Genomic DNA, 19,032 nt, shown 5'->3' on the forward strand with positions numbered 1-19,032 from the left:
GGAAAAGGTCTAGATTTGAATGGGGAGAAGAAGCTGAGGCGACATTTCAGAGGTTAAAACAACACTTTCATTCTTTGCCAAGGCTAGTGAGCCCCCTACCTAAGGAGGTTCTCTACATGTACCTAGCCGTCTTAGATCACTCCCTTATTGCTGTTCTCCTTGTTGAGAGAGACGAAAAACAGCTCCCGGTGTATTTCATCAGCCATATACTCAGAAATGCTGAACTCCGCTACCCAATGATTGAAAAATTTGGGCTGGCTCTTTACAAAGCAGTCAAGCAGTTGAAGCCCTACTTCTTGGCTCATCCGGTGATTGTATATACTGATCAGCCACTCAAGCGTCCAATGACTACCATAGAGTCATCCGGCAAAATGATTAAGTGGGCTGTTGAAATGCAAAGCCTGGAGATAACTTTCGAACCTAGGCGGGCAGTGAAAGGTCAGGCGTTTACCGACTTCATTGTTGAAATGACTAGGCCGGCACAGCCGGAGAATACCGATCAAGTTTGGAAGTTATTCGTAGATGGTAGCTCTACCTTGAACGGCTGTGGTGCAGGCGTAATTTGCAAGTCTCCGGAAGGGGATACATATGAATATGCACTACGGTTCAAGTTTCAAGCTTCAAACAATGAAGCTGAGTATGAAGCACTGCTAGCCGGTATACGCATGTGTAAGGCGGCAGGGGCAAGAAAAGTTAACGCCTGTACTGATTCTCAATTGATTGTTAGCCAATTCAATGGTGACTATGAGGCCACCCATCCGGCAATGATCAGGTGCCCCGGTCAGAAAATAATCAGGCGGATGCTCTGTCCAAATTGGCCTCATCCGCCACTTGTGATACGCCTAGGTCAGTCTTCTGGGAGGTCATGGAAAAAAGAAGTATTGAGCAAGACCCCATTGGAATTCTTGACCAAAGCTCTACCTGGATGGACCCCATCCGGGATTATCTGGTAGACGGCACTTTGCCAGATGCCTCTTCAGAAGCGGTTGCACTTAAAAAACGAGCTTTGAGCTTCGAAATGTACAAGGGGGAACTCTTCAGAAAGGGTTACCTCCAGCCGTTGCTGAAGTGTGTTACCCCAGAAAGGGGAAAAGAGGTGCTAGAGGACCTGCATGTAGGCTTTTGTGCGTCACATATAGGCGGCAGGACTCTAGCAAAGAGGGCCAGGCGGCAAGGATACTTTTGGCCCACCCTTGAGGCAGACGCCATGGAATTGGTGAAGAAGTGTGACAAGTGCCAGAGATTTGGCCGACTCATACACCGTTCGGCAACAGACCTGACGGCTATCTACAGCCCGGTCCCATTTGCAAAGTGGGGCATGGACATCTTAGGTCCTTATACGCTTGCCACAGGCGGCAGAAGATATATTCTGGTGGCTGTAGACTACTTCACCAAATGGGTCGAGGCAGAGGCGGTCAAAGGCATCAAGACAAAGGATGTCATCTCCTTCATTTGGAGAACATCATCACCCGGTTTGGGGTTCCAATGTCTATGGTGTTTGATAACGACCCTCAATTTGAAACGTCTACCCTCAAGAATTGGTTGGGAGATCAGGGGATCTCACATTTTTTTGCATCTGTTGGTCGGACCCAAGAAAACGGCCAAGTTGAAGCCTTCAATAAGCTCATCTCAGACGGCATAAAAAAGAAGATTGAAAGAGTCGGTGGTCTTTGGGCGGATGAGTTACCTCACGTCCTTTGGGCCATCAGAACAACTGAAAAAGGGGCAACCGGTGAAACCCCGTTTCTCATGCCATACGGCACTGAAGCCGTCTTGCCAATTGAACTTTATGAGTCAACACTCCGAGTCATGCTCTATGACGAAGAGGCTAACTGGGAGGCCATGTGTCTTGCATTGGATTCTCTCCCAGAACGCAGGGGCAACGCCGCCTTGCGTCATGAGATATACCGTCTGAGAATGACGAGGGCTTACAACAAATGAGTACACAAGCGGCTCCTCAAAGTTGGGGACTTTGTGCTACGAAAAATGGAGACAACCGGTAGGGAAAATGAGCAAGGAAATCTAACCCCCAATTGGGGAGACCCCTACCGGATTTTTAAAGAAGTAAGAGGCGGCACCTACTGCCTGGAAACACCAAACGGCAGGCAGTTAGCCAGAACCTGGAATATAGACAACGTGAAAAAGTACTACTTCTAAGGAGATTGTAAATACTTTTTGTAAAGAGTAAATGAATGAAAGGAATACCTTATTTCAATTTTTTGTATTAAGTCCCCTGTGCAATGCACAACTGGGCACCTCCCAAGTCCCCTGTGCAATACACAACCGGGCAACCGTTTGCTCAAAATAAGAAGCCAAGTACCTAACTTAGCTACTTAAGGCCCAAAGCCAACATATTTTAAAAACCAACTGCTTTAACCCTAAGCAGTTATCCGGCGACGCCCATCCGGGTAAATTCGTCGAAGAGAACATCTCCCTTTCGGGTGGTACATTGTTCTACGCATCATATACTCAAACTGCTTTAACCGGTTTGGTTAAAGATAACCCACGTCCGTTTGAATGACCTATCGCAAACAAGATACACCCAGCTATTGCCCTAAGGCAATACAGACGGTTAATTAAATCTTGTTAAGCAAGCCGGCTTTGCTCAAAAGCACTATAGCCGGACCCCGCTTCTATCCTGAAGTTCAACCCTAATTAACTTCGAAACCATATCTTAAAAATTGTAACCGGCTATTGCCCCAAGGCAATACAACCGGCAAATTTTGTCATACAACAATCGGCTAGTGCCCTAAGGCAATACAGCCGTAAAGTAGCGTCATAGGTCAAAACCGGTTATTGCCCTATCGCAGTACAGACGGTAATATCGACGACCTTGATCAGTAGCCGGCTTTTGCCCAAAAGCACCCCAGCCGGCCTAATGATCCATGCGGAAGATCAGACCCGGATGACCCCAGCATCCGCCTTGCTATTGCCCATGGCAATATAGGCGGCAAATTGTACCTCAGTGCGCAACCGGCCTTTGCAAGAAAGCACTACAGCCGGTAACAACGTTGGAAAACAGGCCAGAACCTTGGCTCATACTTAACAAGGGTCTAAAGAGCATACGTCCGGTCCTAGGCCGCTTGTATGCAGCCGGGCAAAAAGTCGGAGGGCCTCATATTCATTTATCTCGATAACTGTGGACGGCTGCCTGCTTAGACGTGGCTGCTAAGCGACCAACCGTCCAGGGGCAGACATAGCCAATGCATCCGGTATATCACAAGTTCAGTTAAAATAGAACGCAAAAATAGAAAATTCAAGTTGCAAAATTGAAAGAAGTGCAAGCAAACCGACCTAGTCGGCATATATATTTATAAATAAGAATTTGTTCAAGTGTTAGCCGGATCCCCGTCCGGTGAAAAAAGATACATCAGATACACGGCACACAGGCCGGAAAAGTTGAAGACAGTAAAGCTTAAGGCTGAGGCAGAGGCTGAGCCGGGTCCTTGGAGGCGGCTTCTGAAGCAGGAGGGACTACCTCTTCTTGATTCTCATCCTGATTCTCTCCCCTGCCTGAGTCGATCTCCGCCTGCATGGCCTCGATCTGCTTCTAGACCCACACTTCATAAGGCTCTAGAGCCGGCTGGTTCGACTCTTGGGCCTCAATGGAAAGATCAGCGTACTTATAGGCAAGTTCCCAAACGGTATACTCCGTGTCCGAATGAACCAGGGACCAAGCCTTTTGCATTCTGTTAACGCAATCTTGCTCATTCTCTTCAATGAGCCGGCTCTGTTCAGCTTCCAGCGTGCTTTTGAAGTTCTAACTGGCATTGGCCGCCTCCTTCTTCAAGCGGACGTTGTCAGCCAGGAGCGTTGAATTCTCCTTTTTGGCCAGGTCCAAAAGCTTGGCAGAGTCTGTCGTCTTCTTCAACTCCGCCTCAGCATTCTCCTTCGCCACCTGGAGGTTGAAAATTTTGGTGTGGGCTTCATTGAGAGATTTTTGAAGAGCCTTGATGGAGTCTGACTGTTGCATGATTATGCCTTTAGTTTTTAATTCATGCATAATCATGGATATTGGGCAACGTTATGTGCCTCAGACACATCCCGTTTAGCCCGTCTTACCTCCTCGCATTTGCGGGTGTAGGCCTTCTTAAGCCCCTCCACGCGCAACATTAACTGCAAAAGCCCAAGCGGTGTTAGAAGGGGTCAGACGGCATAATAACTTAAAACAAATTGGAAGAGAATATACCTCAGCCAATCCGGCCATAACCTGTTCGGCATTGAAGGTGTTGATCCCAGGCATCGCCTCCTTCTCCTCTTTGAGAATGGCCTTCAGCATGGCCCGGGCGTACTGCTGTACATCCGGCCAGCAAGGGGAGTGATCTGCACCAGAAAAAGATGGTGAGAAGGCAACATACTTCCCTCCTATGGACTGCCGGCTGCCAGAAGAGTCTTCTGGCTGGAGCTGGGAGTGCGACTTGATCCGCATGGGCTTGCCAAGCAAAGAAGGGTTGAAAGGATCATTTGTACCTTGAGATGCTGGATGAGGGTCATAACTACCCTCAGCCGGTACTGAAGCGCCGGACGCCCTAGGCGGCGCCGTCCCCTTGGATGCCTCTGGGACATCCGGCTGCTTGGGGACTAGTTCGAATCCCAGACCTGTTGTTTTGACAGATTTACCCCTAACCGTCAGCCGGCTGGGAACTGTCAAGGAGGAGGTCTTCCTCGCCTTATTTTGGATAGCCGGCTCTTCCCCCGGCCTGGGTCTGATAAGCTGCGTCAAGGAGTGGGGAGCCTTGCTTCCATCCTGAAATAGCAAACGCACAAAAAGGTCAGCCGACACGAAGTCAAACGAAAGTTAAAGGAAAAAAGAAAGGAAAAGAAGTACACCTTATTTTTTTCCGCCTGGGCGGCAAGTTTCTTCTCCGTATTCTCTTTGCGGATGTCTTTAGCAGACTTAGCCGGTGTCTTCTCTGTTGGCAACATGGCTAAGGCACGCACTGCAAAAAGGAATCCATCCGGTTAGAAAAGAATTGAAAGCGCATCATGTACAAACGGCAAAATAGGATCAAGCACTGGTGCAACCTACGTTTTTCAAACCCAGTGCTAAGCTTACAGGCGGATAAGAACGCCTCATCACGAAGGAATTCGTGCTTTGGTACCCAGTTCCTGGGCACACTTATTAATTCCCGATTGGAGAGGGTGGTGGTGGTTTGTTCAAAAAATTTCGACTCTATTATTCTCTCGTAATCCTCATCCGGGATTCGAGGCTTCTTGCACTTGTGCCCCAAAAGGTCTGGTTTCTGGTTGTATACCCTATACTCCCGGTTTTCCTCCTTGGTGGGAGCAGAGACCAGATAAAACCTATTCTTCCAGTCCGACCACTTGGATGGTTTATCAAGAGTCATCAAGTATTGAGGGTAGGTGGTCAGTGTATACCAGGCTCTCCACCCGCCTGGGCTCCTACTCAGATAGTGCATATGGGAAAAGGCCTCCCAGCCGGGGTTGATGTTTTGCATCTCGCAGGCGGAGATATAACGTAAGATGTTAACCCATGAATTGGGGGTTAACTGCCAAATACCCAGACCATACCCTCGAAGAATGGCCTTTATGGTGTCGTGCAAAGGGAAGCGGAGACCGGCTAGAAACGTCGCCTCGTAACAGCCGAAATACCCGTTTGAATTCGGCTGATCATCTTCCCAGACTATAGTGCCCATCTCAGGCGGCACGATTATTCTCCAATCCTCTCCAAGAGGACGAATTTTTACAAAGTTTTCCAAGTTTCTAGCCATGCTGGCCCTATCCCTTGCAGAGACGGCGATAAGGAAAGGGTCGCCCTTATTGTTCCATGTGGGCCTCTCCTCCTCCTCGCTCTCAGCATCCGGTGTGAGAAGGCTGCTGCTGCTGCCGCTTTGCTTTGAGCCGGATGAGGAGGTGGCTTCTTCACCGCTCGCGTTCTCTGACGGGTTTTCCTGTTCAACCCTAGAAGGAAAGGCGGCATCTTCACCACCTTCCTGATCCAACCCTAGTATTCCATCATTGGGAGTGCTTGGGGTGCCATGCGGTGATCCCCTTGTCATCTCAGCCTGATTAGAGCCAGGCGACATTTCTTTAGAGGTGTCCCCTCTGTACTCTGGATCAACGGATGTTTTCCTAGTTCGAGCCATTGCGTCCTGCACAGAGACGGTCGGTTTTGGAGATGAACAAGGAGAGTCCCAGTACCCAAAGGCGGCACCCCCAGTCCTAGACTCAGCCGTACCAGGAGACCGGCTGACCTCTAAATCGTGGTGTGTCGTGTGTGCGTTGGGTGAGCCCATTATTCTAACAATATATACAGCCGAAAAAATTAAAAACCTCCAAAAAAGCAAGGAACAAAGGCGTTACCTTGTAGTTGAAAGGAGATGATGAAAGAAGAGATTGTTGACCAACGATACCCCAGACAGTATCACTTTGAGAAGACTGCAAATTGGCAAAAGAAAGAAAAGTTAATCACCAATGTTGCCCAAAGATACCACAGGCGGGAAAAGCCGGTTGTGGTAGATATGCAGAGCAAGTAGTCTGGAGATTTTATTAAAGGTTGTCCAAGGACCCCCCAGACGGTATAAACCGGCTGAGGTCCATCAACGGACAACTTGCGAAGAGAATTGAACGGAACTACAACAGGCGGCAGAAGGCCTGTTGCGTATCCGTTAAAGTAATAAATCAAGAGGTTGTTCGCAGATACCCCAGACGGTATAAGGCCGGTTGGGGGTGCCAGCAAAGCAGCTCAGAAGGGAACTTCTTGCTCATACCCCAGACGGTGTGAGACCGGCTGAGGGAACAGCGAAGCAGTTCAAAAGAAAGTTTTATTGAAGATACCCCATACGGTGAAAAACCGGCTGAGGGTCTATTGTAGGCAACTCACAATGAGATTGCTTGAAGATACCCCAGACGGTGAAAAACCGGATGAGGGTCTATTGAAGGCAACTCACAATGAGATTGCTTAAAGATACCCCAGACGGTGAAAAACCGGTTGAGGGTCTATTGAATGCAACTCTGAGATTGCTTGAGAATACCCCAGACGGTGAAAAACCGACTGAGGGTCTATTGGGTGCAATTCATGAGATTGCTTAAAGAAGATCCAGACGACATAAGACCGGCTGCAGCTTTACCAAAAGTCAAAATTGAAGAAAATGGCAAGGTCAGACGGATACCTTAGTGAGACGGGCAAAGAAATACTTAGCCGGTATCCGGATGACTTGAAGTTGAAGGTTGTTTGCTCGAAAAAGCAGGCGGGATCTGGAGCTCTCTTTTTTCTCTCAAATAAATTCTCTCTCAAGTTTGGCAAAGTGAGGAATGAGAGGAGGGAGTTCCCTATTTATAGGAAATCCCAGAAGGTGAAGCGTCACCTTTTCCCCTTCAGTTTCAAATTCAAAAAGTGGAGGGAAGGAGGCGAACCGTCGCCCTCCCGCATGGTGACACGTGTCACAGGTGCCACGTGACAAGCCACGTGACACCTGTGAGGGGCAAATGATTTGGGTAAAAATTACCCCTACCACGTGGCCCAATGAGGGCCTGACATGTGTCACCCTCATATAGGCCCAAGGGGATCCAATCAGAGGATGCCACGTGGCATTGAACCCCCAATGGGGGAGCAGATTCTCATCTGCTATAAATAGAGGAATCATCCTCATTTATTGGCATTCATAAAATACATACACAAATACCGAACAATATTAATTGCGGAATCTCCCTGAATCAGAGAGAAATACCCTATTTACTTTCCGCACGCTTACTCATCCGGAATCATACTAACTTGATCTTCGGAGGCGGAACTCCACCCAACCGGAGTTTTGTGGTTTTGCAGGTACAGAAGTCAGGCGCACATACTCAGTATTGTAACTCTCCCGATGGACTAAAAACACCCGAAACATGGTTTATACTGATTCTTTAAATACTATTTTTTTAACAGGATGGCAAAATGCAATTTGTATATGTGATATTAGTTAGGTTATGTGTCTAGAAATCAAATCGAAGCAATTCAAATCTCCTAAAATCAACATTTACAACCGTAAATGGAGGTTATAAATTTATTTATATCCCAACAAATAATTTCCTAACAAAAAAAAAAAAAAAAAAAAAAAAAAAAAAAAAAAAAAAATCACAATCATAATCATAACCATATCAAATACGTTAACTATAATTTTTATATCGAACAACTTAGGCTATGTATAGTTAACCTTAGTTTTTCTTATCTGATTTTATTTGGACATATATTGTTGTATCTGATTTACACTTATTATTTTTTCTGATCCAATCTGTCTGATTTGACTAAACTTTGACCTTAGATGTACATTTATCTATGAGGAAAAAAAATATCAAATGAGGTCTTATTATATTCATAATAATGTGTACTTTATTAATGTATAATTTTCATAAAAAATTTTTTCGAAATTAAGACATTTATTAGCGATAAAAATAAAATAAAATAAAAATAAATAAATAAATAAAAACTACACATTAAAGTCCACCTATTAAGTATGATCCGAACACAATTTTTCTGATCTAGTGTGAACTTATTTGTTTGATCAGATATGAAATAAGTAAAATTGTAAAAATAAGGTGAACAAACTAACATAGCCTTAACTTAGAGGAAACCAGCTTTTAACTTTCTATAGTGATCACACACAATTGCGACCTTCTTCAAATGGAACTAATATTTAACTCTTTTAATTACTAATATAGAGCTTTTTTTAAAATAAAAAAAAAATACTTAAATACTCTGATTAAAAAAAATGTCAATATGTAAGATTTTGATCAGCTCAACGTGCACCCGGATGTATATGACAATCTCCTTAAATTTTAGTTGCATTAACGGATTCATTTTCGAGAACAATGTTGTCGAAGTGATCAAATGTATTTCCATAAATGTGACAAAAGATAATTATCAGATTAAAAAGAGGTTTAAAATAGCCCTTGATGACATTCTATTGACTAAAAAAAACCTAACTTCTCAAAAATCAGATTCATCTACTCCACTAAAACATAAATTTTACAAAATAAAAATGAGTCAATAAATTAAAGTCAAACTTAAAAATCATTGCCCTTTTAACTATGGCATCTCAATCTACTTCACTCAAAAAATCTTGGCGAGAAGTATATAATTCTAGAAGCTTTGTCTTCACATTTCTGTAGCAATAAAAATAAGTTTAAGAGTATGCTAAATTGGACTTCGAGTGTGAAATGGTCTTTGTTACATAGATTCTCTTGGAGCATCATAGATTAGTTCTTTACTCCCTTTTTTTATTATTATTATTATTATAAATAGCAACACAAGTAAATTTGGCACATAATTTAATATAGGGTGGAGAATAAAGTGAAAATTTTATAATATAAAATATACTTCATAGTTGGTGGTGGGTAATTGTTAGTGATAGAGTAATTATTATAAAAAATAAATAAATAAATAGTACGATTACATAAAGTAGGATTAGTGGGAGAGAGAAATTATAATTCATAAAATAATAGTGGACTATTACTTGGACAAATAAAGAAGTATTATAATTAATTAAAACGATTAAAAAAATAAATAAATAAACAGTATTGCAATTATTCGGCATTGGAGGGAATACCTATTTCCTAGTACATTTATAATTATTCATTTTTTTCTTAATTAATATTTCACTGTTTTTTTCTTGATTTAGATGTAAACTTTTCTTGAAATTCATTGTAAAGCATATTGAACGATACAAACAAGACTTGATCTAATGAAAATAATTATATTAATTTAAGTGATAAAAGAATGTGTCAAGTAATTTAGAGGTTATTTATAACAAATATGACATCATTATTATTATTATTTTAATGAATTACAAATAACCATGGGTGGAATTACATTGAAGATTGTGGGTCAATTTACCCATTTAACTTGAAACTTCAATAATGTTAAATTGTGAGATTTTTGAAAATAAAGTTATGAAATACGGAGTATTAAACTAACCACTCACGAAAACTTACCAATCTTACGTTAATCCCACTAAATATTATTTCTGAATTTGCCACTGCAATAACACCAGCCTTGATAAAATTAACCTCATTGGCCCAATCCTTTTCCAATACAGAGTACTAGATAACTTTTTGTTTAACAACAATACTATATAACTTTAACCGACTCGTAAAGAAATTAACCCAATTCGACCTAAAATGAATATGGTGGATATTAAGTTATTTTATGAATATGTTGGATACAAAGTGTTCCAAGTGTGGTACTGGTGGTTCAAATTGGGGTCAGGCTAGATCCAGCTAAGTAACCTACACAGGCAGGACACGTTACTGTCCTCGGGGGTGGCTCGAGGAACCCCTTTTGAAGCTTAAGTTAAAAAGTGTTTTAGATAGAGAAATTGAGAGAGTGTGTGTAATAAACTTTAAGTGTCTAACCCCTTTCACGTTGTACTTGACCTTCTATTTATAAGTGTACGAACTTCTTTTATCTGGAGCTGAAATAGTCAGCGTATGAAACAACCTTAACGGGTTGGTGAGCCCTTTCTTATATTCTTCTAGTGATAGTTGCGCACCCCTTGAACGAGGCTGGAAGCGGGATGATAGCTCAGCAGAAGCTATCCCATACACCAAGTAATAAGCTAAATCAGCTAATTGACATAAAAATAAATATATAAATAAACCTAATTGGCATAATATTATAAATGACTCCACCCAAACTTGAATCAAATGTCTTCTTATAAAAAAAAAACCTAATCTTAACTTGTATTGTGTGTGGTTGGCCACACCGTGTGACCACTTATGAAAGAACAAAATAACCCCTATAACACTAACCTAGTAACCTCGACCGAGTAACCTCTATAACACTGACCGAGTAACCGTATAACACTGATGAAGTAACCTTTTAACACTGATCAAGTAACCCCTATTACACTAACGATATAATGGGCACACGGTGTGACTAGCCACATATAAGAATTTTGTATGTTATATATCCATTAGATTCTTGTTAGCATTCATGGCCCCACAGTACTCCCCTTTTCAACCATGAAATTGGATTAGCTGAGTTGATGATATCTTTCTACACCAAAAACTACTCCCAATAATGAATATAGTTGAACTCTATTGTTGAACACTTATCATAGCCTTTTGCTTTCACATCTTCCTCCCTTTTTTCCTACGAGTTTCCTTTTCACTTTCACTAGCTTAACTCATAAGGGCCCAACAATTAATTATCAACTTATCAAGTAATCCCTCTGTTTTATTCTAATGCTACACTTTTCTAAAACAATCACTTTTTCATACCATCATTGTGCTATATCATGAGTACTTATTTCGATATAAGGGATAACAGGTGCTGAATTATAAGAAAAGATTAGTGTAAAATCATAGAAGTAGTCATTACTAAATTTTTATTACCAAATTGAAGCATATAAAATGCTAAAATCCATTAATCCAAAGAAAGACAACGAAATATTGGTCAAGAAAATTTTACTCCCATATTTTCAATGTCTAATTTACACATTCCCATTCCCATTCGCAAAACGCCTAGTTAAGCCGAAATGGGTTTCAGGAACTTGGTAAATGTCAAAGCTGAACTTCAATTTTGTACAACATATAAATACTATAAAGAATATAATGGGAATTCATGTAAGTAGCAAAGTATAAATCGGATGAATAACCTTTCAAATTCACAGCAAAAAATTATACTATATATTATATAACCTATAACCTAGCTAAGATATAATCAGATATAGGAGTTTTCTCCATAGCAACTTCCCAATCAAGACAACGCCTTGAACTATACTGTACGGAAACTATTACCCTTTAAAACAGTGCACAATCAACTCCCAGTGACAGAATGCGTCTTACATTTGTATTGTTGAAGATGTACTTAATCTGATATAAGCTGAGAATGAAAAAGCTGGTGTGTATTTACAGATAAAACACCAAGGCCTTTGACCTTCTGAGCCATGTCCCATAACGTAGTTGCATCAACATTTAGAATCAAAGCAACTGACAGGTCCCATAACGTAGTTGCATCAACATTTAGAATCAAAGCAACTGACAGGTCGATAGAGCCTCATTCGCTTATAATCACTAATCTTGTTGATGACAGTGCACAAGATCTGCTAGAGTGATTTTTCCACAGCTGCCAGCATCCAGCTGATCGAATTTCTTGCATATCAGAAGAATGTCTTTGTCTGACACCTTTCCCATCTCCTTCAGTTTGTAGATTACATACTCTGACTTGCTGAAAAAACAATCAAGGAAAAGATCAGTAACTCATCAAAACTATAATAACATTTTCCTATCTTAATCATCACTCCCAGCCTTAGCAATACCAAGCAACAAAACTAATTTATTGGCAGGAGGCAGGACAATTTAACACTTCATTTTGGCCAAAATCATGGAATTTTTTCACAGAATAGCCAAGTTGCGCATGGGTACCTGAGTCCAAGTAACATAGAATCCTTCGTATTGAACAATCAATAATACCGATAAATAACAACAATAGCCAACATCAAATTCGAATCTTATCTGAAGCAAGAATTAGCAAGGTCAAGTTGCCTACGCAACCTTAATCCAACAGACCCACAAGGGAAAAAAAGGTGATGTGAATAATGACTACCAATGATAGCACAAGAATTAGAGGAATGGCCATAATATGTAAATCAGTAAATGCAACACATTCCCAGGCAGAAGGAGGTAAGATGTTCCCTTGTAAAATTCCAGTAAACCAAGTAGTTAATTCTGAATGTTGTAAAGAATTTGGCTCCGTTTAGAAAGTTAGAAGCAAGATATAACTTTTCATTCTGTACAATGATGCTAGACTAGTCTCTTGCTCAGACTGGAAAAGGAACTTTCCAAGCAGTAAGCCAGTAACAATAACATTTCTTCTCTCTATTCTAATTTTTTTTCCCCTAGATTTCATTTCAAATTATACCCCACAATTATTTCTTTCAAAAAAAGTCATCAAAAAGGCAAGTAATTCCAATAGAGAAATAAGTCTCAGTTCCACACATTCATATGCTATAAATGTTGAATAGCTCTAAATTCTCACCCAAAATATTCAAATAAAACAACTTGACAATTCCAAGTGTAAATACAAGATTCCTAAAAGGATATGTTATTCCACATAGTTGGAGCTCTTAATACTATTAATTATGGGGTCTTTGTTTATACCACTCAATATTAACAAAACTCTAATATGCATATAGCCATATAGTGAAGAGGCCCAAGAGGGTAATGGGGTGACGGAATAACTAAGTGTGTTTCCCGTCCTATGCTCAACTAATAAACGAAGTACACAAATTCAATGCAGTTCCACTGCACGTAAAACAAACGTACTGAGCATGCACAATGGAACAAAACTGTACAAAAGGATCAACGGCAGAAAACCACTAATATTCGGATGTTACACAAGTTTTAAAATTACATATCAAAGTACAATGGGAAATAACAGAAACCAAGACCTATTCCAAGGGCCTATTGAAAGGATTTTAGAGAGCACTTTGACTTGAAGAACAAACAATGAAGCATCGACTGTAGACAAATGTCCATCCCTCATTCGTAATTTATAATATCTATGTTAATCTTATAACATTTTAATCAAGGGACAAACTGGATATATAAATATTTTCAAATTTTGAAGGTAGGCTAATATAGAGAAACTTTCTCTATCCTTTCCCCCAAATATCGGGAGAATATTTTCATGAAGTTACCCCCAATCAGTCAAGACAGGTTTCTAGACTGTAGACAAAGTGTTTTCACTAAGATCAACTTAAGCCTTAATGTAAATAGGCCAATTCTCGCTATTAGTTGCTAGAATTAGCCACTCGCTCACTTATCCAGCACAGATTTTAGCGTAGCCACATAAATTGCTAGAAATATCACAAAAGCAACAAAATTGACAGCCAGTAAAGAACAGCCTAAAAGGAGGTAATAAAATCAGATAAAAAGACAAGCTAACCACTTAAACTTGAGAAAGAAAAGACACTCCTAAGCCCTAATTCAATTGAAAGAGCCATGGATTTACAATCTAACGTTAAATAATTGCAAGAGCTGCAATTTGACTTCCAATAGCAGAAAGCAAGAAAGCAGGAATTCAGAATGTACTAGAGCATGAGCAAACAAATGAAAGAGCATAATATTTCTAATGATTTGTGGATGAGTAAGTCCAACCCCCCCCCCCCCCCTCTCTCTTTTTTTTACAGATAAACACTTGAGATTTCGTGAGTTCACAATTCCTTCAAAGGTCACTGGAACTAGCATCAGTATTAAAAGAGAGTGATAAGCACATATCATTATTTCCACAAAACTTAGTGGAGCCCTCAACCACAAGACATGATGCTGCTCCAATCTTGGCTCACAGCTCAACATTTATTCATCCTCCAACAAAACTATTTCGTTTTATCTCAGTGTTCTCCTTGGTCGTTAAGTGCTCCTCGGTCGATCCTCCAATCCTCTTGCACATCCATGACGACCATGAGGATTCTCAAAGCCACCCAAAAAAGTGAGCTAAAAGGACGCAAATCATCATTGATGTTGATGCTCTAAGAGCCTAAGACCCCAAATGCTGCATCTATGGAGATAAAAACTATGCAGCCTTAATTTTATCTCAGGATCTAGCTTCACTTCTTGAAGTGCACTCTTAAGTCTTAATTATGGAGTATGTTAAAACTTAAAAGGGAATGATAAACAATAGATATGAAAGACTGAGCATGAAAAACATCCAACTCTATACAACACCATCTAGGGCAAAGACATTTCTTGCTGTCAAATGGTCAAGGATCTGAAGTGGATGAACACTAAACCCAGCAAGCCAAGATCCCAGACATTGGCTCTGTAAACAAACTGACAACATTTGAAACACTTTTTCGGCAGGACTAAAGTCTTAGAATGTGTTGATGTTAAATATCTGCTAAGGAGAAACGAGAAAGGGAAACAACCCTCAAGTTGAATCTAAGTTAAACTCCCTCCATTTCAAAAAGTTGTTCCTATTCACTTTTTACACAATTTTCATTGCACACATTTTATCTATATATCTTTGAATAAGTAATATGAAAAAAAAAAATTAAAAGTTGAGATTTCGGAACACGCTGACACTATTGTATTTTTATCTCATATAGTTATTAAGAAAATATTAGATTCCATTTCGTAGAAATTTATGATGATTTTAAACAATACTCCCTCCGTCACATAATACAATGCCTCTTTTCCTTTTTGGGTAAACCAAAATACAATACCTCTTTCTATTTAAAGGTTGTACTTTTTGACATTATCACCCTCTTTTTGATGAGTTGTCATCTTTTTTCCTTTTCTTTTTTGTACTTTTAACATCAATTTCCAACACTCTCTCTCTCTCTATCTCTTCAATTATTCTCAACTACTTTTTTTTTTCCTTCTATCTCTCTCTAACCCCACATGCACATATGTACTTCTAATCATTAGTTTCAAGGAATTTCCAACTTTCTTAATTCCCACGTAAAAACCCAACGAGGTAATGTATTATGAGACGGAGGGAAAAACATCATAAAGAAACGTAGGTTATATATTTATCTTCCAGTGAAAAGGAAGGCTACTCAAGGTTGCTTCAAGCTTATATTTCAGCAAGTTTTGTTTAATATTCAACCCTAGCATTATTAGTAAAAAGATCAAAAATATGTTGTAAGTGTCACCTCATGATGCTTTGTAGGATTTATTACAAATCGAAGTTTTATGGTTGTTTTTTTTCCCCCCTTATCTTATATATGGACAAAGAAGACAAAACACTAAGAGACGACATCATGATGATTGGCTGACTGCAAACCAAGAACTGGGCCAAAATGAAGTTGACAAGTCTTTGGTCCAATTTGGTTGATTTATATATCGGCAATATCAGCCTTCAAATTAAAATAGGGTTTGTGCAAATGATCCAAAATTGCAATAGTTATTTAAATGAGGCCTGAACAAGGATGTTCACGCATAAAGAAAGCAAAGCATGCCATATTGATGAGGCATGAAGAAGTTGCAACAATCACTTACTCCCAGATAGATAACTGCAATTAGACTAAGTTCTCTTACCTCTTATCTCTCTGTTAAAATCCATCAACTTTAAGTAAATTCTAAAATCTTGTTTGCAAAAGCATCACTCACCCAAGACACTACAGTTATCTTAAAAAAAATAACATTGTAAGTGTAACTTTAATTCACAGACAAAAAGAATAGTTTTCTCAGCAGGTAACAGTTAAGAGTTGACTATTTATAAATAAATTGTTAAAAAAAAAAAAATGGGGGATTTGAAGAGAATGGTTTGGTAATTACTCCTGACTCTAATTGTGATGGCACACTGTGGTTAGGTAGAAAGTAATATTGGATGGTTTTACCATCCACTATTGTTAATTTAGTACTTAATTGGCTTTGCAAGATAGATTACTCGATACTGGATTTGTATGATGAATACATCCTTTGTGACCAGCAAGAAAGTATGGAGTATTTGTATATCATGTGGCAGTTCTTTCAAAAACAGAGATAAAAAAAAAAAAAAAAAAAAAAAAAAAATCAAAAGTTAGAATTGCAGCTATCCATACTACCATTTTGACAATTTGGTAGCTGAGGAATCAAGTTTTGTACCACAACAAGAAGGCTTCTGCTAATATGTACATCAATATCAATATCAAATACAATACAACGTAGAAGATTAGGTTTATTCAAACTTTCTAAGCATATAAATATTTGTAATCTCTTTAATAATCAATATGACAGCTGTATCTCAGTGCATAATGGCGTCATGACTCATGAGCAATGATTTCAACCTTTCACTTTGCACCAAATATGCAAGATAGCCAAGAACATGTACTTGTAGTAAACAATAAACAGTCCAAATGTGCCTAACAGACTAAACTAGAGGTTAAGCTCACAAGATTATACAGTTAAACATACTATTCTGCAAAATCAATACACAACAAGAATAAGATAGGCAGAATATCTAACGTAAGAGACCAGGTTCATACCTCACAAAGCCATTGTTGTCCATATCAGCAGCAAGAAACTGTGAGACGGTCATGTCCTGACCAAGCACCCGCTTTGCCAACAGCCTATTACGCTTGTCAATTCTAGCCTCAGCCAAGTAAAGAAAGGCACGGGCAACAGCGAGTGTAGATACTAGCAACCAAATTGATGCAAAGCAACGACCAGACAACGACGTAAATGCCCTATCACCATAACCCACTGTGGTAACTGACATAACAGAAAGATAAAGTGAATCCACCCATCCAAGCTTCTCAACAAAATGCATAACACCCACCCCAACTCCAATACACATAACCACCACACCTAATGCCAATGCCACCTTCATTCTTATCCTCATCCTCCCTTTCTTGACATCAACAAGCACCGATTTCGCTTGATCCTCTCGTTTCCCTGCCTTAACCGTCCTAAGAAGATAATTCTCTTGCAAGTCTAACACATAAGTAACCATCCCACTAAGCAAAATATCAATAAATCCAAACCCAACCAACACAAACAAAACTGAGAACAACTTAGTTGTAGCAGAATTAGGGGTTATATCCCCATAACCAATAGTACACATAGTCACAATGCAAAAATACAATGCATCAATTACTGGGTGAGTCTCCCTAACTGAAAAATGTGTTCTATTCAACCAATATATCAAAACCCCAAATGACAAATAAATCAATAGCAGCACAAATGCTTGTATAACAACAGACTGAGAGCTAGGTCGGGGTATACCATCTTCCTTCTTTTGATCATTACTGTTTAAAACCGCCATAGCAGGGGCAGTCTTAGACCTGTGAAGATTAGTTTTCTTGCCGCGATAATTAGGATCAACCAACCACTGCTGTTGCAGTTGTTGTTGCTGCCACTGCTGCTGCTGCTGTTGCCACTGCTGCTGCTGCTGTTGCCACTGCAGCGGCGGCACCTGCAGAGGCTGCTGTTGCTGTTGTTCCTGACATTGCTGTGCTAACTGTGGATCAAAAAGGAAGGAAAGATGATGATAATCCGAAGACGGAGACGGAAAAGGCGAAGAAGGCAGAGAAAGGGCATCAAAGAGAGTGGATGAAGAAGGGGATTGAATTGAAATTGAAGGGTCTCTAGGAGAGGAAGGAAAGGAGCCAAAGATAAGGCGATCTTTGAATTCAGAAGGGGTTAAAGAGAGTGAAACTTCATGATTTTCAGGAAGCGGGGATAGAGTTAAAGGTGGTGGAGGAGTTACTTGTGACCTTAACAATGGCAGAAGATGTTCATGCTCTTCTTCCTCCATTTGGGTACTCAGTAGATAGGATTTCGCGCCATTAAAATGGTTTCTGCCTTTCAATCACAATCCCAACAAAAAAACAAAAATAAATTTCACCTTTCAATCACAATCCCATAGAAGATGATGATGATTCACCTGGAGCAATCAAGTGAAAATAAACAGGCAAAATTGGAAACAGTCAGTGTAATATGGCTTAAAAAAAACGTATTGATTTTACACCCGAAAGAAACGTTTCGCCAAAGAACCCCAGAACCTGAAGAAATCAAAAATTCGAAGAACACCCATTAAAATTGCGAGGATGAAGAAGGAGAAAGTGGTGGAATTTGTTAGAGATGAGACTGAATAATGAGATGGGGTATAATATAAGTTATCTAATTCTGGGATACTATAAAGTATGATTATGATGAATATAATAATAAGTTATGCAATAAATGAATGGTATAAAGATGAAGATGAAAGTGAATTAATGGCGAAGAAAGAAGAATAAGAGAGAAAAGAGGGAGGTGGTGTAAAATAGGAGAGGGTTGGTTACAGTGTAAAGTATTTGATTTGATTGAGGCAGTTGTACAGTTACACGTTAAGCGTCAGGGAAGGGGGTCTTCTACACGAGTCATGTGAATTTCAGGCAGTATTTTCTGTTTGTGGTTCGTATTTCATCGATTCACATGCCAAACAATTTCCAACTTTCTACTTCTGCGCATCGGTTAGTACCGATATATTTACTCTTTATATATATATATATATATATATATATATATATATATATATATATATATATATATATATATATATATATATATATATATATATTATTTGTACGCTAAGATTAGGGTATGTTCTTCTCGTCTTATCTT

At 39.7% G+C, this 19,032-nt stretch overlaps 1 protein-coding gene across 1 annotated transcript; it reads right to left on the reverse strand.

The window, feature by feature from the left end:
* Positions 1-11,394: 11,394 nt before the first annotated feature.
* On the reverse strand, positions 11,395-18,823 carry LOC110728785 (two-pore potassium channel 3-like). Its single transcript, XM_021908435.1, has 2 exons — positions 16,914-18,823; positions 11,395-12,172 (listed from the first exon to the last, which is right to left on the reverse strand). The coding sequence occupies exons 1-2, from the start codon at positions 18,182-18,184 to the stop codon at positions 12,019-12,021; spliced, it is 1,425 nt and encodes a 474-aa protein (XP_021764127.1). The 5' UTR covers positions 18,185-18,823; the 3' UTR covers positions 11,395-12,018.
* Positions 18,824-19,032: the final 209 nt, after the last annotated feature.

Source organism: Chenopodium quinoa, unplaced genomic scaffold (assembly GCF_001683475.1).
Source record: "Chenopodium quinoa cultivar QQ74 unplaced genomic scaffold, ASM168347v1, whole genome shotgun sequence".
In the NCBI taxonomy this organism is placed as follows: domain Eukaryota; kingdom Viridiplantae; phylum Streptophyta; class Magnoliopsida; order Caryophyllales; family Amaranthaceae; genus Chenopodium; species Chenopodium quinoa.

What these genes read in the sequence shown, in the direction of transcription:
- LOC110728785 (XM_021908435.1), bottom strand. Translation starts at nt 18,184, where the DNA reads ATGGAGGAAGAAGAGCATGAACATCTTCTGCCATTGTTAAGGTCACAA. An exon ending in GACAACAATGGCTTTGTGAG is followed by an intron (nt 12,173 to 16,913) that starts GTATGAACCTGG and finishes TTGTTTTTTCAG; the next exon opens with CAAGTCAGAGTATGTAATCT.